This window comes from Cornus florida, unplaced genomic scaffold, assembly GCF_030987335.1.
Source record: "Cornus florida cultivar Cherokee Brave unplaced genomic scaffold, ASM3098733v1 CherokeeBrave_3.0.0_Hap2_Chr10, whole genome shotgun sequence".
Classification (NCBI taxonomy): Eukaryota; Viridiplantae; Streptophyta; class Magnoliopsida; order Cornales; family Cornaceae; genus Cornus; species Cornus florida.
This window is the reverse complement of record NW_026775580.1, coordinates 113,323,479-113,344,851: the sequence shown is the minus strand read 5'-3', so window position 1 is coordinate 113,344,851 and position 21,373 is coordinate 113,323,479. Positions and strand designations below refer to the sequence as shown.

Here is a 21,373-nt window from a genome sequence, read left to right as displayed (position 1 = left end):
TATAAAAAAACACTCAAAGGGGAGCGAAACCCATGGAAACAAGATGAAAAAAAACCACAAAGAGCCTCAAGCCTTCTAATTTTAGATCTACTAAAATTAGAGTTGATAATTTCACTTGACATTATCCAAAAGGGATATTGAGCCCTGTTGCAGCCAGTCATGACTTCACATTATAGGAAAGCATATCTAATCAATCAAAAGAGCTATGACATACATTACTACTGAAAAACAGGACCAATAAGCACACTGCTAACCATAATGAAGTTATAAATTAGTTCAAAGCATCATTCATCATGGCTTCTCAAGATATAACTCCATAATATTATCTCAGCACGTTGCATAAAAACATCATGAGAGAGATTTTGATACCAAAAAAATACATAAATAAAAATAAAACCTCCCTCTTCCCTAGTTGAACAACTTCATCCCTCAAAACCTCCAAACTCTTCTAAAGAGGCCCACCATACTACAAACGCATTCTGTACTTTTTCAGATCAAAAGCTTCTCAATGGCATCCTGCATTTGGCAAGCATAAATTCAGAATGCAAGATAAAATTGAAGGTACAAAGTAACAACAAATATTGCAAGCATAAGATATCAGATGGTAAGGTACCTTGAGTTGTTGTATTGAGGTTTTTAATTGACTTCCCTCATTGCTTGTCACAGAACAAGCAATCACGGGTCTTGTGACTCCGCATGCTCGGCCAAGTGCTTGCTTTGAAGGGACAAAAACATAGGGCACATTCTGCCAAATTCAAGCATAAGATCGCAACTTCAATTTTCAGACAGACTGATATGGAAGCATAATAAACCTTATAATCCAATACTACCCTAGCAATTATATTTTACAACTCAATTCTTAAATTTGATTGTAAAATTGCCTCTTCTGGGCTTTTAACAAATTGAAGAATAAAAAGTAAAAATATATAAATAAATACAACCACAAGGTAAGAGAATTGAAATACTAACAAATCATCTAAATAAAAATTAGATGCCCAAATAAAAATTAGATCACTCCCTGAATCTCAAATAGAAATCCTACTTGATAGATTTAACATGTAAGGACATAGTGCCCAGATTCTCCTGTATGAATGTTGTCGCTTACCAGAGCCTTTGCCTTCTGCTCAAAATCTGTAAGCTATATCAGGTCTTATCTCTCAATATTTCAGTGCCTTATCTTACCAAGGAAAGGGGTAAATAATAGAGGAAAACTACAAATGCAGTAAATTTCGATGCATGACCCAGCTAAGAGAGACCTGAACATTTTATGGAATCACTAGCGGCCTCCACTAACAGATTATTTTGCCTGCCTGCCCGCCTTCACTTAATCACTCTCCTTGAAATATAACCTATATATAACTTACAACAAGGGATACTACAAGGCACAAACAGGCAAAAAACAGAAGTTAGTCCTGTTTTTTTAGACTATTTCTACTTCCTCACATTCAAATTGTTTGGTTCTACTAATTCTAATTTAGTGTACAAAACATTTTAAAGTTTAGAATTGAACATAAGCCAAGGACTCAGAGATGACATTATAGTCTGATTAACACACAGGCCAATTGGCATAATGTATTCAAAGCAAAGACCCAGCCAAGGAAGTTCAGCATTCATATTGTCCTAAAGGCTAACTCAATCTCATGGTAATTATCCATTACACAGAAAAGATATGGTACATTCCTAGCAGTCCTTGGCTAGCCAATGGCTACTGGCTATATTATATCAATAGAAAACTTTAAAATTACCAACAAATAGTAATGATAATAACAAAAAGAAGACACAATAAAATAGGAAGGAGCGAAGAAGATAATACAGCATATTCACGTTCCTCATCCTAAATCATTGAAATTTGACTTGTTCAATCTACTTTGCCATTGAACTTAAGCCAGTATGAGTCCTAATTTCAGAGTACGAGCCACTTCTAGCAATGCTATGCTATCATTTTTGGGGCTCAAAAACTTCAACGACTTTCAAGCCTCAAAAGAAATTCCAGTTACATTTAATAAAGTCAATATAATCAAGTACAGGGGTCCAGTGCCACAATAGTAACTAAATTCAAATCAAATTACAGAGAATTCTGCAAATAAAGACAATTCTGCTGCTCAAACTTTTTTAAAGCAATATTTATAAAATACCATATTTTATAGATTTAAATAAACAAAAATATATATAGTTGCACAATACATGCACATGTGCAAATATACAAATTAATACATGCAGTTTTCTCAGTGTTACCTTATCTTCTGCAAGTAATGGAAGATGGAGAAGGATTTCGAGTGGCTCAGTATCAGCTGCCATCACAACAAACTCAGAAATACCCCTGTTCAATGTTTTGGTGGCTGAATTTGAAGACAAAAACACAAATTAAAGAATTTTAAAAGGGTCTGACGCAATAGATAAAAGTATCTCTGCCATATATATTTATACACAATTGTCTGTATATATATATAAGTAAATGGTGAAGTAAACCTTCATTAGCTCCTTTCTTGAGCTGTTTGTAATTAGCAGCTTGTTGAACTAGGTCTAGTATGGTTATTGTGAGCTGAGCATCAGCAAGTGGGTATGCTTTTGGATTCACTGCTTCGCCTGTCTGTAAATATACACAAGATATATAACATCAGGTAAGCATATATATATATATATCGAAAATCATTCATCTGAATGTACTTAAAATACAAAAATATATGCACAGGTGAGAGAGAAGAGAGTACCATTATTTGCTGTTTGGGGAGGCGAAAAGAGTTGCTAGGGTTTTTTCCCCCAAACGCTATACAAAACGAGAGTTTTAAGAGAAAGGACAAACGTTCGGGAGGTCAAGTAGAGTTTTTTTTATAAATTGCCGTGATCCCCGTTAATATTTGTCATAATTACATAGTCTTCTTATTTGCAAACCATTCTTATATACCGACATAATTTATTAACAAATCTGGCCAACAATAGTCACCTTTGGGAATTTAAATTTATAAAATTTCAATTTTACTCTTAAATTATTTTATTAAATAAAAAAATAAATTCAGTAATTGGTCAAAATTATCTCACCTTTGCAATTTTTAACACTCTTGAATTATTTTATTATATTACTGTCCTGGTTTAATCATTAACGATAATTAAATCCATGAATAAAGATATAGCACAAGCACTTCTACACAAGACTTTCACACGGTATAATGAAAGGGAAAATTTTGCATGAATTATAATAGAATTAACTTATGAATTATTGCACATTTATAAATAAAATTAACAAGTTAAGAGTTGCAATTAGACAATAAAATGTGCTCTAAAAATTACTAAATTGTCTTTAAAATTAATTGCATAAAACAATTCTAATGCATAAAGAATTTACACCTCATCTTGGTCAAACATGGACTAATTTGCAAATTTTTAATTGGGAAATACTTTTGCAAAAAGATAATTTGAAAATTTCAATATTATTATTTATTTTGCTAAAAATATACTACTTTTTGTCCCACAAATATAACTTTTTTAATATAGAGTATTTTTTGTTATAATGATAGGGAATGAATTTTTAAGTATACTCATATTAAAAAAATATTAAAATTTGAATTTAACAATTATTTTGTGATAGCAAAAATAGTATGTGTATTGCTTTTTGTAGGAGGAATGTCGTATATATTATTTAATAATAATATTATTATTATCGATGAGCTGTTTATGAGGATTGTATATGCAATTAAACCCCTGTTGACTTCACTCCCGTCCGTGCAGTTGAAAATAGGTAGTGAGGTTGTGCGTTGAGGAGCGGAGGAGAGAGAAATGGGGTGGATTGGAGAAACGATGGAGTCCATCAAATCTCTGCAGATCAGACAAGTCTTATCACAAGCAGTTAGTCTCGGTTCGTAAGATCTTCCGTACTCTCTCTATTCTCTTTTTCGATTTTTCTTATACACATGCACCAATGGATTCATGTGTTGATCATGAAATGCCTTTGATCCGTTCTTCAAAAATTTGATTCATTTGAGAGACACATTGTATTATATTTGTAAAATCCAATTCGATGTTTCTTTATCTCCTCACGGGGTTTGAATTAGAACGTCATTATAAGAATCATTAAACCTATATATATATATATATATATATATATATATATATATATATGTACACACTCACACATGTATGTAAACAGGTATGTCATATATGAATGGATGTATTAATAGTTTGTTCAAGGCTTGTTGCGAATCAAATGGCTATCTTTGACAAAATTTGAGTCGAACATCCTCATTTTGGCAACAAATTATTCCCCCCTGAATTTGGCAACAAATTACTAAATTCATGCTGTTTATCAACTGTTCTATAAAATAGCGTGCCTTCTAGGCATCTTGGACAGTTTCCTCTGTAGATTGATCAGCATTCGATGATCACAGATGCTCTTTTCATCTTTGGATCTATTTCTTGCTCACATAAGCAAATAAAACAACAATTTTGTGAACAATTTGGTCCCTGTTTCGGTTGCATCTTTGGGTACATTTCTTGCTCATAAATGTGAAGAGAGACAAGGATTAAGTGTTCATTTCTTTTGGAAAGGAAGCTGTCTTGCTCATGCGTTTTAAAAGAATGCCTTTAACTATATGCAAATAAATGAAGAAAATTATTTTGCTTTTTCCTCGAGTAGACACCCTTGCCATGTTCTTATTACAGGGAAAGAAAAACATAAACTAAAGTTTCACCTTGTGTGCCGTATTGCATCCTTAACTACTGTAACGGTGGTAATGCCACTGTGTTACTTAAGGTTTATCTCACAAATAAATGGTATAAACTCAACTCCAATGCATCAATTGAAATAGGAAATGGAACAACTTCCTCTAATATGGCTACCTACATTGGTCCAGTACTAACTCAACCACTTGACAGCCACTTCAATCACCTCCATTTTTGTCAGGGTCCCCACTATTACCTCTCCTCCATTTCAACTATCACACCAAGTGCCACCTTCTTCATATTGCCATTCTTGCCCCATCACTGCTATTGCCAACAGTCTTACTATATACTTAATTTTTGTTTTTTATGTGAACACGTCATCTTTTTTCTTGGAAAATATTGCCAAGGTAATTTTTTATTTTTTATTTTTTTTTATATATATATTTAAAGGGTAAATAAATATAGGTGTGAAGAATATAAATTTTCCTCTTTCAAATTTAGGAAAAATTCAGAATTTTCAACTTATAATATTCAGTGTCATGCCAATAAAAATTTTTGTTCTTTAATTTTTTATTATATTAGTATTTGAGTTCACCAACATGCATTCTGGCACTCGTTTGCAAATTTAAATAATAAAAAGAAAAACATGAATTCTACTTGCATGTTTAAAATGCAGTTGGAAAGCGTAATAGAAAATATTTAACCTCCTCAGGCAGCAATGGATGTTGTAATGCAAAATATTATTCCTGTTATTAGTTCAGAAAAGTGATGTTGAGTTTTCGAACGAAATTATTATAATAGTACATGTCATATATATTTTTTGTTCTCCTTGTTAATAATTGTTCATACCAGTGTCCAAACATTTTACATGTCTCTTATTAATGGTAAAAGTAAATAAGTTCCCCCCCCCCAATCTATTTCAGGTATGATCATTACATCGGCACTGATAATATGGAAAGGATTAATGTGTATAACTGGTAGTGAATCGCCTGTTGTTGTTGTGCTTACTGGAAGCATGGAACCTGGCTTCAAAAGGGTGAGTCCTTTAGTGATAAGCTCTCAGATGGTTTCTTCCTCTACAACTTGATATCAATGAGGTGTCAGGATTTCCAGTCTGAAACTGCTTATCTGATTTAACGGGTTATTTTTTTAGCAGTTTATTTAAAATAGGTAATTCAGATAAATGTTTACTCACTATCATACTTGTGATTGCTTCAAAAAAAATTTCTTGTTTCCTGATCGATAATCTACAGACTCTAGCTGTGTGACTTTGAAGGATGCATTCTTTATTCGCCCATAGTATATATTTTAAGTTTGACATAAAGCTTGCACTTTACATTATTACAAGCCAGCGCGAGTTTTTGAGTTTTGACGTTCAAATAGAAGTTGTGTTTGATGAATTGCTTGTTTATATGATGATCTTATTTCTTTTACTTAGTATTTTGAGCACTTCTCTATTTGCATAAAAGGTAAGTGGCTCTACAGAAGATTCATTAAAGATGTCCAGGTCTCTTGGGAGATAGTGTGCCATCTAATTTAATTACATGATCATAGTTAAAATATATGAGTAAATACCTATTCATTTGTTAGTCATTAGTATGCTGACTATTTTTCTTTACAACATTTATTAGTCTCAAATAACAGTTTGTTTCACATGTAAACGTTCTGTCTACAATTTCGAAACTTTTTAAAATTTTGAACTTCTACCCATTACGTTTCCATTTCCTGGCAATGCGACAGAAATTAACAATCCATACCAAATTAAGTTTGAGGAAACTAAGTGCATAATTGGTGTCATTGTTGTGGTATATGTTGATTGCATGTTGCATGCAAAGTTGTATAGTTATACCAAATGCTGAATTTTCTTTTTAAACTAATAAATGTTTTCTAATTTTATTATGCCACACGTTGATGTCGAATCATCGCATCCCAGTTTTTTGTCCCCATTATTTTGAGTAATGCCTATTTTAACACCTTTTCATTGTCTAGTTGTTAAATGCTGTTTTATTAGAGGCACTTGAATTTGCTTTGCCAGTTAATTTTAGCTTTGGTTATTTGATGTTAAGTTCATATATATAAAACTTAGTAATGATTTATCTGAATAACATTATACTTCTTTTGCAGGGTGACATTTTGTTCTTGCATATGAGCAAGGATCCAATCCGTGCAGGAGAAATTGTTGTGTTTAATGTTGATGTGAGTTCATTTTCACTGGGTGCTGTCTTCCCCTTTACTGTTATTTAATAGCACTTAGTTATTCCAAACTTTCTGTTCTTCTTTTCTTTTTGCCCTTTTTGTGGGAGTGGTGTGGTTAAGTTGTTGTGGCTTTTAAAATGAAGTTGTCTTTTCTTATTAGAATTATTTTTCGACTTATTTAACTTTCTTTCACGGATGCGAAAAAAATCTGAAAATTCAGTTTTGTTTTTAAATTTTTATTATTTTTAGAAAGGATATTTTGAGGCTGTGTTATCTCTTGTGAGATGGAAAGTACTTGCTTTGGTAAACATGCAACTGCTATAAATTTCACTAGTCTTCAATTTGTGCTTTATGTTGACTACTAGCATGTACCACGAGGTTTCTAAGACACCTTTAAGCAATATTTACACATCACCCTTCTGAAAGTTACTCAAATTGAATAGAAGCAAATTGCAATATGTTATTCCAAATGTAATCTGTTAATAAGTAAGCTTCATTGCTAACTAAAAGTCCTACCCACCTGAAGGCAAAGTTATTTAATAAATGAATCTTCTAGCTACTTAACCTGTGTTCATGTTCAGTTTTGCTTATGTGAACTTAAATTGCCTATTTTCTTAACTAACGAGAAATCACGTTGTATTGTTGACAAAGATGGGAGATATTTTATTGTAGCCGTGTAGTGACAATCTAACCTTGAAGAAACTCAATAAATTATATTATGTTCATTAGTTATATTTTTTCTCTCCTCAATATTTTAAAAGATACATGCTAGGTGGAGTTTAATAGCTTACTGTTCCCGATGCTGTCCTCCCATTTATCATGAAGTATGGAACTGTATTCCTCTTTTTAGTGATTATTTTACTCATGAATGGCCTATGTATGTGGATTGTGTTTGAATCGTTATTCTTATTTGTTGGTATATATATTCATCATGTAAACATCTCTATTTCTAATATTTTCTTACGATTTTTTTGTTTTTGTGTAGGGACGTGAAATTCCAATTGTGCATCGAGTAATTCAGGTAAAGCAGTTTTGGGACAATTATTATTTGATCTTTTATCTGCCACTTTCTTTGATCCAACAATATTTAAGAAATTTTTAGATTTCAGCTCTATCTGTAATTTAGAGATGGTCATCAACCAAAATGGTTGGTGCCTCCCTCAATGTATGGTGGGAACTGAGGATTGCGGTGGTATGGTCGTGGAAGCAGTGGAATGATGAACATGTTTTCCTTTGTGTTGGTAAACCTAAGAAATCGGTGCCTTGGATGTTTAGATGTCAGCTCTATCTATAAAAATGGTGTGGATATTTTAAGCAGTTGGTATTGATAAAATATCTATAGAATAAATTAGATTGTGGCTAGGATTTTAACACATGTAGATATAGAATTAAACTCTAAGATATTGTATGACCAAGAGGATGGAGTTACTAGTGCATGGCTAAGACATATTTTTGAGATCTTTAATTTGACCTCATGTGTAACAACCCACTTCACCACATGGTATGATATTGTCCGCTTTGGGCTCGAGCCCACACGGTTTTGCTTTTGGACGTTACCCCAAAAGGTTTCATTCCAATTGGAGTGACACACCTAGATATATAGTACTTATCCTTTCCACACCCAGGCAATGTGGGATTGTGCACCTGTAGGTCGCCCAGTGTGGTAGCCTGGTCGCCACAATCACCCCCACCCCCCCCCCCCCACCCCACCCTGGGCTAACATCCCTGTTGGCCACACTTCCGGCTGGTCAGGCTTTGATACCATTTGTAACGATCCACTCCACCACATGGTATGATATTATCCGCTCTGAGTACGAGTCCGCACGGTTTTGCTCTTGAACTTTAACCCAAAATCCCGCATACTAATTGAAGTGACACACCTACATATATAGCATTTCTCCTTTCCACACCCAGGCGATGTGAGATTGTGCACCTATATCTCGCCCAGTGTCGTAGTCTGCCAGTGCCTCTTGCAACCGCCCACAAGGTCACCACATTATGAAACCTAAAGAGAATTTGCCACTAAAAATATTTTTACGCACAAATTTTCAACTTAAAAGACCCTACTCATTTTTGACAAATTTAATTCCGGTTGCCTGTAAGGCATGGACTGAATTATAAAATGGCTGACTACCTCAAATCCCTTTCTTCATTTTATTTCTTGCCTGGCTGCTCCTGACATCTTTCCAGCAGCAAATGAGGAGCCAATTTGGGCAAAATTTCCGGAAACTAAGAAGAGAAAACTATGGCCATAGGTCCCAAGCTTCTCTCTCTCTCTTTCTTTGCGCTGGGGGCAATGTAAAAAATAAGTGTTCCATGAAATGTCTATTTTCATGCTTTGTCCGTAGAAATTCCAAGCAGAGTACCCATGTGGCAGTTAAGTCGTATATCACTTTCTCCTGTCTCAGAACTTCAACCTTGAAATCTGGTTTATGATCAAAGGATAAGTTAAAGTTGCTTTTGCTTTTGCAAAACCAGTCAAGCTTGCTTTTTCCTTGTTTTTGTTTTTTCTTTGCCCTCCTATTTTGGTCATCTTTTACGATGATGCGTCAATTTCTTTTTGTAGGTTCACGAGCGTCAAGATACTGGAGCAGTTGATGTCCTTACAAAAGGTAGTACATTCTTTTATCCAGGGTTTTTAGATACAAATTGTGGAGCAGCAACATTTCGTACTTGTATAACTGCTATGAACATCACTATGAAGTATGAACCTATAGAGAATGAACAACAAAGAGAACCTCAAAGGTCGCTTTAAAATGTCATATAAGTTCCACTGTTCATGGTCACTAAGTTCGTGTTTTTCAGGTTTTTGGCTGGCTTCTATTCTGGCCTTATTTCGAACAATTTTGGTTTTATGCTTGTTTAATATTTTAACAAGTCATCTTCCAAGGTATGCTAATTGCTTCCTTCCTATTGGTTGATTTTTCAGGAGATAACAATTTTGGGGATGACAGAGTTCTGTATAATCACGGTCAGCTCTGGCTGCATCAAGATCATATCATGGGAAGAGCTGTTGGGTAAGTTGACATTATGAACTATTATCCTGATGTTTGTGTTATAAACACCCAGATTTGATTTGGGAGTGATATTTAGTTGGTAAAATTTAGATTTGTGGAGCTTATAATCTACAATATTCACAAGGGGAAGGTCTGAAAAACACCCATGTGATTTTAAATTTGTGCGACTTACACCCTTTTAGTTAGATTTATTTATATAAATCCCTACCAGATATAAAAATATGCAATTAAGCCACACCGGTGACTATTCCGGTGAGAATTGGACGCCAGTTGGTCATGTGCCATGCACATGACCATTTTAAACCCTTTATTCCGGAATTGCCCTTTTAATATTCCATTACTACCCCCTCACCATATATATATATGTGTATATATGGGTTTTGAACTTTCTGATTGTTGTAAATTTTGTAATTTGCAGTTACATAGAGAGAGAGAGGGGGGGTAACAAATTAAGCCACCACCTTGATTAGTTGATTTAGAAAAAAAAAATTAAAACCAAACCCATACATACAAGCAGTTGCAGAGAGAGAGGGGGGCAAGCTTGAGAGTTGAGAGAGAATGACGGCTGTCAAAGGACAAGGAGCAAGGTGTGCGCAGAGGATTTTCCCCCGTAGCTCCTTGTGTCGAGGGGGTTCCATTAACCAAACATATGCTCTGATCCAATCACGTCAGAAACAAAGCTCTCAGGTCAAAAATAGGCAAGGAGCGGCGCGATCCCTATTTTGATCCCGAACGGCGAACGGCGAACCCGAACTGGAACAGTGGGCGATGGAAAATGAAAGATATGAGTTTTGATTTTTTGAACAATCTAAAATGGAAACTGAAAGATATGGGTTTTGATTTTTGGAACAATCTGAAATGGAAACTGAAAGATATGGATTTTGATTTTTGGAACAATCTGAAATGGAAACTGAAAGATATGGGTTTTGATTTTTTGAACAATCTGAAATGGAAACTGAAAGATATGGGTTTTGATTTTTTGAACAATCTGAAATGGAAACTGAAAGATACGGGTTTTGATTTTTTTGAACAATCTGAAATGGAAACTGAAAGATATGGGTTTTAATTTTTTGAACAATCTGAAATGATATGTCGATATATGGGTTTTGATAGGTAATAGGTTTTGAACTTTTTTTTCCTAGTTGATTTTGAACTTTTGATTCTTGCCATATGGGTTTTGAACTTCTAATTCTTGTATAGTTTTGTAGTTTGCAGTTGCAGAGAGGGAGGGGGCAAGATCAGTGTCGAGAATGAGAATAAAGATGGAGAGGGCTATTTTAGTCTTTTCACATTTTATGTTATATTATTAGTTTTTTTAAATCATAAATAGAGGGTTATTTTAGTCTTTTTGTAGCTCCGGTACCGGTCAATAGCGATCAACACCCAAAATGCACTAATTCGCACCATTTTTAAAGTATAAGGGAGGTAAACAATAATAGGGGGTTATACGCACTATCTCGATATCACATGGGTGTAAAGCGCACGCGACCCTATTCATAATACATGGTATTTTTGCATTGCATTTTCAACTTCTTTTTCTTTTCTGACAGGCAATAAAATTAGGGATAATTACACTTACCTTCCCTGTAGATTGCCTAAATAAGGGACTTACCTTTCCTCCCAATGTTGACTTTGACCCGAATGTATTAAATGATTATTATACCCATTGTACTTTTATTAGTTCAACATGTGCACAAAATAGCATTTTTATGCTTTCTAAGTGCATTCTTGGGTTTTAAGTAAATTTTGAGCGTGACGTCAGCAGACGAGTGTTAGATTTTGAAAAGGGAGGTCAGTCTCAGACCTGAACCAGGGGGGTTCAGTATTATATTTGAAACTAAAGGGAGGTCCCTGTAATTATCCCTAAATTGGATCATTCATAATTGCCGCTGAGTTAGCAAGTTGCCAGTTCATAGTATTTTCATTTATTTGATTGACTATGTGAACATTTAAGCATAGTGTAATAAAGAGGCTCAGTTTGTCCAGCTCCTTGAGAGTATAGATTTGTCAAAACTCAAATGTTTCCCATGAGATGATCATTGGTGTTGTCCCTCTGATACTGATTGATTCTTGCATACTGATCTATTTCCATACCTTGTTTTTTAATTCACAAAGAGAGAATAATAGTTGTTTACTTAATTATAACAAATAATACATCAGATTTGGACTTATTTCTCCCAAATCTTCTGCAGGTTCTTACCTTACGTTGGTTGGGTGACTATTATCATGACTGAAAAGCCAATTATTAAGGTTTGATATTTTTTTAAATTTTAAGCTTTGGCAATGATTTATTCTGATGGATGTTCTAAATTGATGCTCAAAATTGTTCTTAATCATGCATTTTCGTCTTTAACTTTAATATATGGGAGGAGAGGGCGCTCTCTATTATATATATATATATATATATTCCTTCTCTCTCACTAGTGACCTGGCCAAATTATTAAATTCTAATTCCTGTTGTCCTCTTGCAGTATATACTAATTGGTGCGCTGGGAATTCTGGTCATAACTTCAAAGGAGTAGTGAATTTCGTACAAGTCAATCTGAACGGCAATCCTTCGAGCTGATCTATCTGTCTCCATTTTTTTAACTGGGACTTAGCGGGAAAGAAAATATATTTCTCATTGAACAAGATGTTGCTGTGTGTGTGTCTTTTTTTCTCATTGAACAAGAATCGTTCTCATTCGCATGTGGGGAGCTGTTGAGACATCAATTGCCTCGGTAGCCATTAGGCAAGGCCCCTTCTTCTCTAGCTGGTGATTGTTGAAACAACAATAGATCTTTGAATCTTGATCAATGGGTTATTAGTCTAAAGCTATAACCTCTCCCCCATCAAAAGAGAGAGGTGAGGAGTTCAAGCACAAGTGCCAATATGAGCAATTTGTGAAAAGCGTGTGAGTACTTTTACTTAACCAAAAATATATAAAAAATTCCTTGGACGTCCCTTTGGGGGAGAATCAAAATCCCCTCCATTGCACTTTCTTTTTTATCCAGTATTTTTTAAAATTTTACTACTGTAAATAAATGGTGAATACTGCCACTAGGAACGTCACGAATTGAAATGGTGAATTTCACTTCTATTGGTGGGTAATGATTGGTGAAATTTTATTTATAGTAGTGAAATTTCAAAGTACATGTAACAAAGTTGCAAGTGAGAAATTAAGGTTTCTTTGGAGACTGGCAGCTGGATACACTGAGGCAATCAATCGGTTGAGTGTCCAATGACTCTCTCTCATTTTATTCCTCGCGGGCGTAGTGGGTTTGAATCTCTTCGGCTACTCAAGCTATGAGCTGGTACGTGTGAATAGTCATCAGAAGACCTTTTAGATAAAATTAAAAAATAAATAAATAAAAAGGTAAATTATATGACACCCCTTCAGCTTGGGTTAAACACACCTGTTTATAACTTAAGCACATTTTGGATAATAATATTTCTTAGTTGGGTAAAGTGGACAAATTTTTTTATAGATAAAAGTACATTCTTGGCATTTGACTTTTGATTGACCCATATGAATAATTATATTACCTTTATAATCTTCTTTTAATGGACCAAAATGACCCTAAATGAAAAAACAAATAAAAGCCACTTCACAACCCATCACACCTGTCGCCGCCGCCGCCGCCGCCTCACAACCCCACTACAGCCACTCCATAGCCCCCACCACCACCACTTCACAGCCCTACCAATTCGTATTCTTGCATCTATATATATATATATATTATGTATATCTATATATATGTATGTGTGTCTCAATTTTACAAACCCACAATAAAGAGAGTAAGGAGGAAGCCGCTGGCGACGAGCAAGGAGGAGAAAAGGCCGGCGGGAGGCGGTGAGCTCGGATCATAGCAGTGGCGAGACCAATTCAGTCCTAGACATACCCACCACTGCTCACCCACCATACACAAACAACCATCACCAATTACAAACCCAAACCCTTGCCACCAGACAAAATCATATCGATTCACATTTGCCCAAATCAGCGTTCCTCTATCGTTGATAACTCCGGTCCGACACTCGCCGACGTACTCTATCGTTAACAACTCCGGTCCGGCACTCGCCGATGTACTCGTTAGGTCCTGGAGATTTCACCGCCACCACCCCTAGTAGAAGTTGTTGTTGGCGTACCGTTTCTGGCTATGCCCATGCTTCCGATCACACGATTCAAACCCCACCACACTCACCACCACTTCACACCCAAAATCATAGCCGCACGATTCAAACCCCACCGCTAACGATCTCGCTGGTAAGTCCCGTCGGCATCGTCCTCGAACATCACCAGCATTGCCGCCGTGTTCTACAGTCGCCAAGAGATTTACAGTCGCTATTTGATTCTTGGTTATTGGTCAGGGTTTCGCCGTTTACTAGTCTTGCTTCGCCGTCGGTTCACTGTCTCCGTGCAACAGAGTCGGTGGGAAAGGCCTAGCCGTTTGTTTACTAGTTTGCCATTAATTATATAATTATCTTTCAGACCTTAATAAATGGTTGAGGAGGACCGATAGCCAACCAACCTCAACCAATTGAAGATTTGAAATTTTGCATCATCTTACATCAAATCTAGAAAGCCTCAGAGTATTATTGAGGGAAGTGTGACGAGGAACTTGAAAGAGATCTTTGTGTGTTGCTAAAGTTTCTATAAACAGTAACGAATAGATAGCATATTTGTAGGAAGACACAAAAGATGAAAAAAGGGTAACCCTCATGCTGTTACCCCTCGCTACCACAAAGCAAGGTACCATCAAAGTATTCTTACAAACATTCTATATTGTCAATTCAAAGCGGAAAAGAGAGAATTGAATTATGACTTTTGCTCTAACCAACAAAATGAAATGCCCTGCCAAAGTGTGATACCAAGCATAACTGCACGGGAGCCTCCGAGAAGAGCAGACTTCACAGATGACAATTAAGTAGGACTATCATCAAGAAACCTAATAAGATGAACCCAGTGTGCGTATTATAAAATGTAAATGTAATCAACTCAAATACATAAAAGCTAGAGGTCATCAAACAGAATACGGTATAAAACAGAATCGGTAGCCTTGTAATATAAACTATATTACAGAATTGTTATGGTTATGCTGAATTCATCAACGGTTGTGCAAATTGCAGTGCACAATGGAAAAAATCAAGGCTGCCAGAAGTTCGTAGTACCAGCATCCAAACTAACTAGTACCATGTAAAAGAAGAGATCCATATTCAGTGGAAGCAAATCCACAATCAAAACTATCGACATCCATTTCTTCAATGCATACTCTTAAACAGCAGGTTGATAGAATTTGATACAGTGATCAGGCAATCTGCAATAGAAAAACAATAGACACACTAACGCACGGATAGTTGAAAAGGAAATTACTCAAAAAAAAAAAAAAAAAAAAAAAAAAGTTGCTTATAAAGAGAGTTAAGAAGGGAAATCATATCACATGCAATTGAAAGACCAATTAAAAAGATTAATTAGATTTACTCAAAGGTAAGACCTCTGCCATACACAATATCGAAACAAGTAGTTTACTATTTGTAATGTCAGACATGAACCACTATTTTAAAGGCCTAAAATCAACCTGTTGGCATCCTCAAAGTCACGAGATATGTATGAAATCTAATGCTAATGTTATTTAACGGGATAATTTAAAAAATAGTAAGTATTGGGGACACTATTTAAAAGACAATAAATACGACAAAATAATTAAGTGTAAAGCAACTTAACAAAAGTAAAGGAATTATACACATATAGTCTAAAATGCCCTCAACTCTTTAAACATTGACATCCATCTCCTTTTCTTCCATCTCACCCCCTTTACTCACTCTCTCTCTCTCTATCCACAGCCACCGCCCTTAACTCACTATCCGCATACAAGCGGCCACCGCCGTCACAACCACCAACATCGCCACCCACAACCACCATAGCCAGATCCCTCATTCCCTCCCCACCACCACCACCTCCTCCTCTCCACCACTAACTCTCGGCCACCACCACCAACATCGGTGGTGACACGCATTCACAAACCAATTTTAAAATCCAACACACAGATTGATGAGCAGAGACAGAAATTGAAAATGAACAAAAAAATCAGACCATTGATAGACCATTTCTTCCTTGCAGAGACCAACAGATAAAGGGAAAAAAAACAGAAATTTCTCTCAGTACAAGCAGCTATCACCTACAACTACCAGAAATCACCCTCACCTTTGCATAAAACCCGGATCAAAACAAACCCAGAAAATCCGATCTCTCCCATACCTAAATTCATCACCTCACCAATAGCAACCTTTGTTGGAAAATCAAACCTTGAACCCGCCGCAGCCGCAGTATCACTCCACTCTTTCACGGCATTATCAGCCACTCTCGGAGTCGACGTCGCTGGAGTCTCTCTGCATTGATCCGATAACAGTGCGGCAAAGTAGTTTGATCGTTGGAGGACATCCGAGTGGAAATAGATCTGGACATCGGACTGGTCGACAGAATCGAAGGTGGATCTAGACTCGGCCTCGTCGGATTCGAAGGATGAAGGTTTGTTGATGTAGAGGCGGAGGATGACGTCAGCAGCCTGACGGTTTTTGGTAGTTGGATGCCTCTTTTAGGGTTCCGTCGGGACAGGCGGAGTCGATGACGCCGACAGTGGAGGAGAGGCAGCTATTGCTTCCGACCCACTATCTCTTCTTCGGCCCACCACTAGATATCATTTCCACGAGAATATAAGAGAGAAAGGGTGTACTTGTGTGACGATTGTAGAACTTATGAACCTCTCTCTCTACAAATATATATACATACAGAATTTCTCCGATTAATCAATTAACTGATAAATGGGTATGGCTTTTGGGTGTTAATTTTCAGGTGGGATGGTGTTGAAAGAGAGAGTGGTGGTTGGTGGTGGTGGTCCGGTAATGGTGGTGGTGGTGAATATATAGAGAAAAAGAGAGAGAAGGGAGAAGAGAGAGGAGGATTCTAGGGTGGTGGTCGTCCAGTGGTGGTGTATATATGTGTGGATGTATAGATTAAGAGTTAATGGGGAATTCTTAAAGAGATAGGGGTAATTTTGTCTTAATAGTATAAATACTTATCAAATATGAAAGTACGGTGTATAAATTATCCTATTTGTAATTACTTTTCATAGATATTTTTTCGTATTTATGGTATTATCCCTTATTTAAAAGAAGTTTATGTTAACCTTGCTGTCACAAATCACTTTGACCAGTGAACACAACTCTAACCCAAAAACAAGGTTGAATGAATCATAAAATAGTACAATTGGAAATTCAATTACCATTCAATCGGTAAATTTCCCAACTTTTTATTTTTATTTTTCAGTACCTTTGTTATATTTCCCCTAAATTTGTAATTTTACGTTAGATATTAAGAGACCATTGGTAGACCTTATTTGGTATTTCAATTACACCACCTCTTCGTCATACGTGTTCATAACATAGAGACTAGGGAATGTTCTCTCCGACATGTTTTATTTGAACAACTTTTATTCAAAACAAATGTCTAAGTTCATTGGCGGTGATAAAAGTAGTCAAAATGAGTAAGCCTTCTTTATTACTGCAACTGTTATTTTTCAGTATAATATTCATTACCATAATTTATCTTTAAAAGTTTAACAAAATTCATTAAAAATATTAAAAACAAAAATACATGGAACTTTAGGATTAAACTACACTACTGCTCTAAAATATGCATGCATCCATTACATTACGTCTCCCCTACTGTCCTACATCATGCATCCATTATATTGTAACTGCCAACATTATGATAGACATTATCATTACTTAGAACCATATGAAGGAGTGTGTTCAAACGTCAAGAAAATATAAATTCAAAATAAAGGTCATTACCGTTAGTCCCCTCCATGTGGGTTGCTACAGGGTGTGGAATGGATATAAAATTAGAGCTTTCAAATTGTTCATAAGAAGTGGATGCGCTCAAATTCAAACCTATGATCACACTAGTTTCAACCTGTTCTTTGTAAAAGTTGAAATCTTAACCCACTTCTCTCTTTTTGATGACATCCAAGCACTTGAACTACTATACTGAAACGGCTTTGGCTAAAACTTGAATTCAATTGACCAATACAACAAACATATACTTATATATATATATATATATATATAAACAAACATTTCCTAATAAATTTACAGCACGATTTCTCCATTCAGAATAAGTTGCCATATTGTTTCAATGTGCTAAACAAAAATCACGCAGGGAATGTGCCCATCAAGCAGCTTTTATTTCCCTGCCCATCAAGCAGCTTTTATTTTAAGAAGTGATAATTTATGTCGCTAATGATAAGGTAATGGTTTTAAATAATAAATATCTATAGATCTACCACTATATACCAACTTGCTCCTGTTTGAAGTAAGATCAACAATCTAACTGAGAACAAGACACCACTCAAACAAAACCACAACCAAGCAATTCCTTTTAGACACCACTCAAACAGGAAAACTGACAGACATTTGACAATGCATATACCTAGAACAAAATGCCTAATCATTACGGAATAAAAATTATACCAACTGCAATCGTAAAGTTTATCCAGGAAACACTCATTATGAATTTGGTGAGCCAATAATTCCAAATTGAAAATAAAATGTTGCACTTTAAATTTTCACATGAACAATTGAAAATATATATTGAAGTACAAAAGAAAGGATAGTAAGACGAACAAAACCTTGAATTGATTCATCAAGCCACCTTTTCAAACCGCTTCAACATGTCACAATAAGGTGTTTCCCGTGTGAAGCCCCATTGGAGACGCTGCAACTCAAGCCGACAATTTTGTGAAATGAGTGAATAATAGTCTTTCTCAACTCGCTCTTCAATTGCCACACGTTCAGGACTGTTAGGAGGGTAGTCCTGCTCAAACTTAGTCGTCTTCACATAAAAATTAACACCCTTTTGTGTGGTAAACCGATGTTCGTATGGATATGTCCGTGAGAGAGTATAAATGGGATCAGATGATGGCAAGAAGTTCACTAGCAGAATCAGAAGCACTGGAAGTAACTGAATTAGAGCCCGGACATTGAACCCACCAGACCCTTGGTCACCCATTCTTGCACCCACACCAGGTCCAAAGTTAAACCCGCGAAACTGTGTAGTCGCTGCCGGATTCATTCCTCCAAAGAAGAAATTCCTAAAAATCTCATCGGCATCAAATTCTGCTTCATAAAACCCATTAAACCCTTGCGCTGCACGCCTAGTGGTGTGCCTCTCATAAACAGGTTCATCTGAGCCAACAAGATCATATTTTTTTCTACTCTCCTCAACACTCAAACATTGAAATGCCTTGGACACCGCCTTAAAGGCCTCCTCGGCCCCAGGTGCATTGTTCTTATCAGGATGAACCTTCAACGACAGTTTTCGATATGCTTTCCTAACATCCTCAACACTACAACTCTTCTCTAACCCTAATATCTCATAATAGTCTTTTTTTCTCTTAATCTCTCTCACGATTGAGATTTGCTCCTCAGTGTATGCCACCGACGTGGTTGACGACGATCCAGCAGATGACCCAGTTGCCGAAGCCCTACGCCGAGTACCAGAATTACTATTATTGATATCGGCCATCTTTGATGAATCCGATGACGATTCATTGGTAGGTCCATTCGACGAAGGATCGCCGGATTTACCTTCAAGCTTCGATAATAGATCCTCTATAGGGAGAGACGGGTCAAGCCGACGCGCTTTGTTGATGAATTTCAGGGCACGGGTTCGATCCCCGGCTTCGAGTGCATCGCGGCTGATTTTCAAGCATTTCAAGGCGTCGTCTTTGTTCCCATCCATCTTACAAATACCCAAATAGAAACAATGAATCCCTAGAAATACAGGGATATAGTATATGTATATATAATATTTGTGTGTGTTTATGGTAGAAAATTTAGAGATATCAATCGGAGAGTGCTTATACAACTATGTATTGCTCATATAAACCCTAGGGAAGAACAGAATTATCAAACTGTGAACAATTATGATTAAAAAAAAATACAAATATAGCAAAATGAGATGATTCGAGCTTACAGATCGGTCGATTAGGGTTTGCAATCACGGATCAATTGAAGCCCCTTCTTCTACTCCAAGAGCGAATAGAGATGGCTCCTGGTCAAGATTGTAATTAAAAAAAAAAAGGAATTTAATTTGTAATAGGACTCTTCTTTCTTTTCATGGTTTGTGGCTTCGTTCGTCTTTGTCCCCAAACCAAACATATAGTTGTTTGGTGTCTGTTTGGCTAGCAATATATCAATACTCCGGTTTATAAACTACCTACCTTTTGCTTTCCAAAACTAGTTTAAAACCAAATAGCTTAATGAACAAGTCCAGCAATTGGTTGGATCCTTTCTTCTGTTTTACTACAATTTTAATAGGATTTGTTTACTTCATAAGAAATTAAAATTATGTAATTTAACTTGAACAAAAATTGTCTATTGTATGTTTGACCGCTTGAAAAAAAAAAAACGAAAAAAAATTGAGAGAATTTTAAAAATTTAGGGGGCATAAAATACAAATATCTATATATATGTAAAAATAATTAAAAAAACCAGTGTATATAATATGGGACGGATGGGGGCATGTGGCCCCCTAGACATATGCCGGCTCCGCCCTCACAACTCAGTGTTCTCTACCTATGCCGGCTCCGCCCTCACAACTCAGTGTTCTCTACCGTAACATATCTAAGGATAACAAATTTTCCATTCCCAACGGGGGACTCTTTTATGCAAACAAGGGTGGGGATGGGTAATTAATGAAAACCCAATGTAGAGTGTAGATTTACTAAAATATCATTATATATTATGATATATTACTAAATTATATTAAATAAGAAAAATTATTTGTTAAAAAAATTATGGTGTATATTAAATGGGATGGGGATTGCAAGGCGGGGATGGGAAATGGAGGGCGGGGGGCGGATACGGGGATTGAAGTGAAATTTTAAACGGGGATGAGGATGAAAAAAATTACCGAGATGGGGATGGGGAAAGAGATCCCTGCCCCGCCCCATTGCCATCTCTAATTACATATCTATCTTTATCTGCATAGAATTGGATGAATTGCATGTTTTTTTTATTATTATTTTTTATTTATTTATTATCCTAAAAGGACTATTGATAGATTTGTCCCACATCGAATAGATATAAATAAGTTGGGTGTTAACTCCATCTAATTAAGCTTTTGGGTCATATATTAATCATGAGTTTTTGGTGAATAAAAAGATTGATAATTTAAATGTTAAATTTTATGTTGAGTTTTTACCGCATAATTTAAATTATTTTGAAATAAAACAAAAAATATAGTAATTCAGATCATGATTTAGTGAGTACTTTTTTATTTTACTTTAATTTTAACTTTCTTTCAGTGAAAACTTAAGTTGCTTGGGAATATATATTGAAATTCAAATTAATCGTTAACAAAAAATTGTTTTCATTTGAAGTCAAAGTTTAAAATTAAACAAATTTATTTAATTTTCTCCTACCGTAAAGAAGTTGTTACGGGTATTTTTTATTTTTGCAAA

General features: G+C 35.7%; 3 protein-coding genes across 3 annotated transcripts; 1 reads left to right on the top strand and 2 right to left on the bottom strand.

Moving 5' to 3' along the window:
- Window positions 1-250: 250 nt before the first annotated feature.
- LOC132277288 (uncharacterized) lies at window positions 251-2,859 on the bottom strand. Its single transcript, XM_059779104.1, has 5 exons — window positions 2,712-2,859; window positions 2,470-2,590; window positions 2,236-2,339; window positions 614-745; window positions 251-516 (listed from the first exon to the last, which is right to left on the bottom strand). The coding sequence occupies exons 1-5, from the start codon at window positions 2,712-2,714 to the stop codon at window positions 490-492; spliced, it is 387 nt and encodes a 128-aa protein (XP_059635087.1). The 5' UTR covers window positions 2,715-2,859; the 3' UTR covers window positions 251-489.
- An 837-nt stretch (window positions 2,860-3,696) lies between these two features.
- Window positions 3,697-12,959, top strand: LOC132277287 (uncharacterized). Its single transcript, XM_059779103.1, has 8 exons — window positions 3,697-3,853; window positions 5,580-5,692; window positions 6,781-6,852; window positions 7,838-7,873; window positions 9,419-9,464; window positions 9,782-9,869; window positions 12,062-12,119; window positions 12,341-12,959. The coding sequence occupies exons 1-8, from the start codon at window positions 3,775-3,777 to the stop codon at window positions 12,389-12,391; spliced, it is 543 nt and encodes a 180-aa protein (XP_059635086.1). The 5' UTR covers window positions 3,697-3,774; the 3' UTR covers window positions 12,392-12,959.
- Window positions 12,960-14,801: 1,842 nt separating this feature from the next.
- LOC132277286 (chaperone protein dnaJ 49-like) lies at window positions 14,802-20,080 on the bottom strand. Its single transcript, XM_059779102.1, has 3 exons — window positions 19,885-20,080; window positions 18,539-19,650; window positions 14,802-15,166 (listed from the first exon to the last, which is right to left on the bottom strand). Exon 2 carries the CDS (start codon window positions 19,648-19,650, stop codon window positions 18,553-18,555), a length of 1,098 nt encoding a protein of 365 aa, XP_059635085.1. The 5' UTR covers window positions 19,885-20,080; the 3' UTR covers window positions 14,802-15,166; window positions 18,539-18,552.
- Between the last annotated feature and the right edge of the window lie 1,293 nt (window positions 20,081-21,373).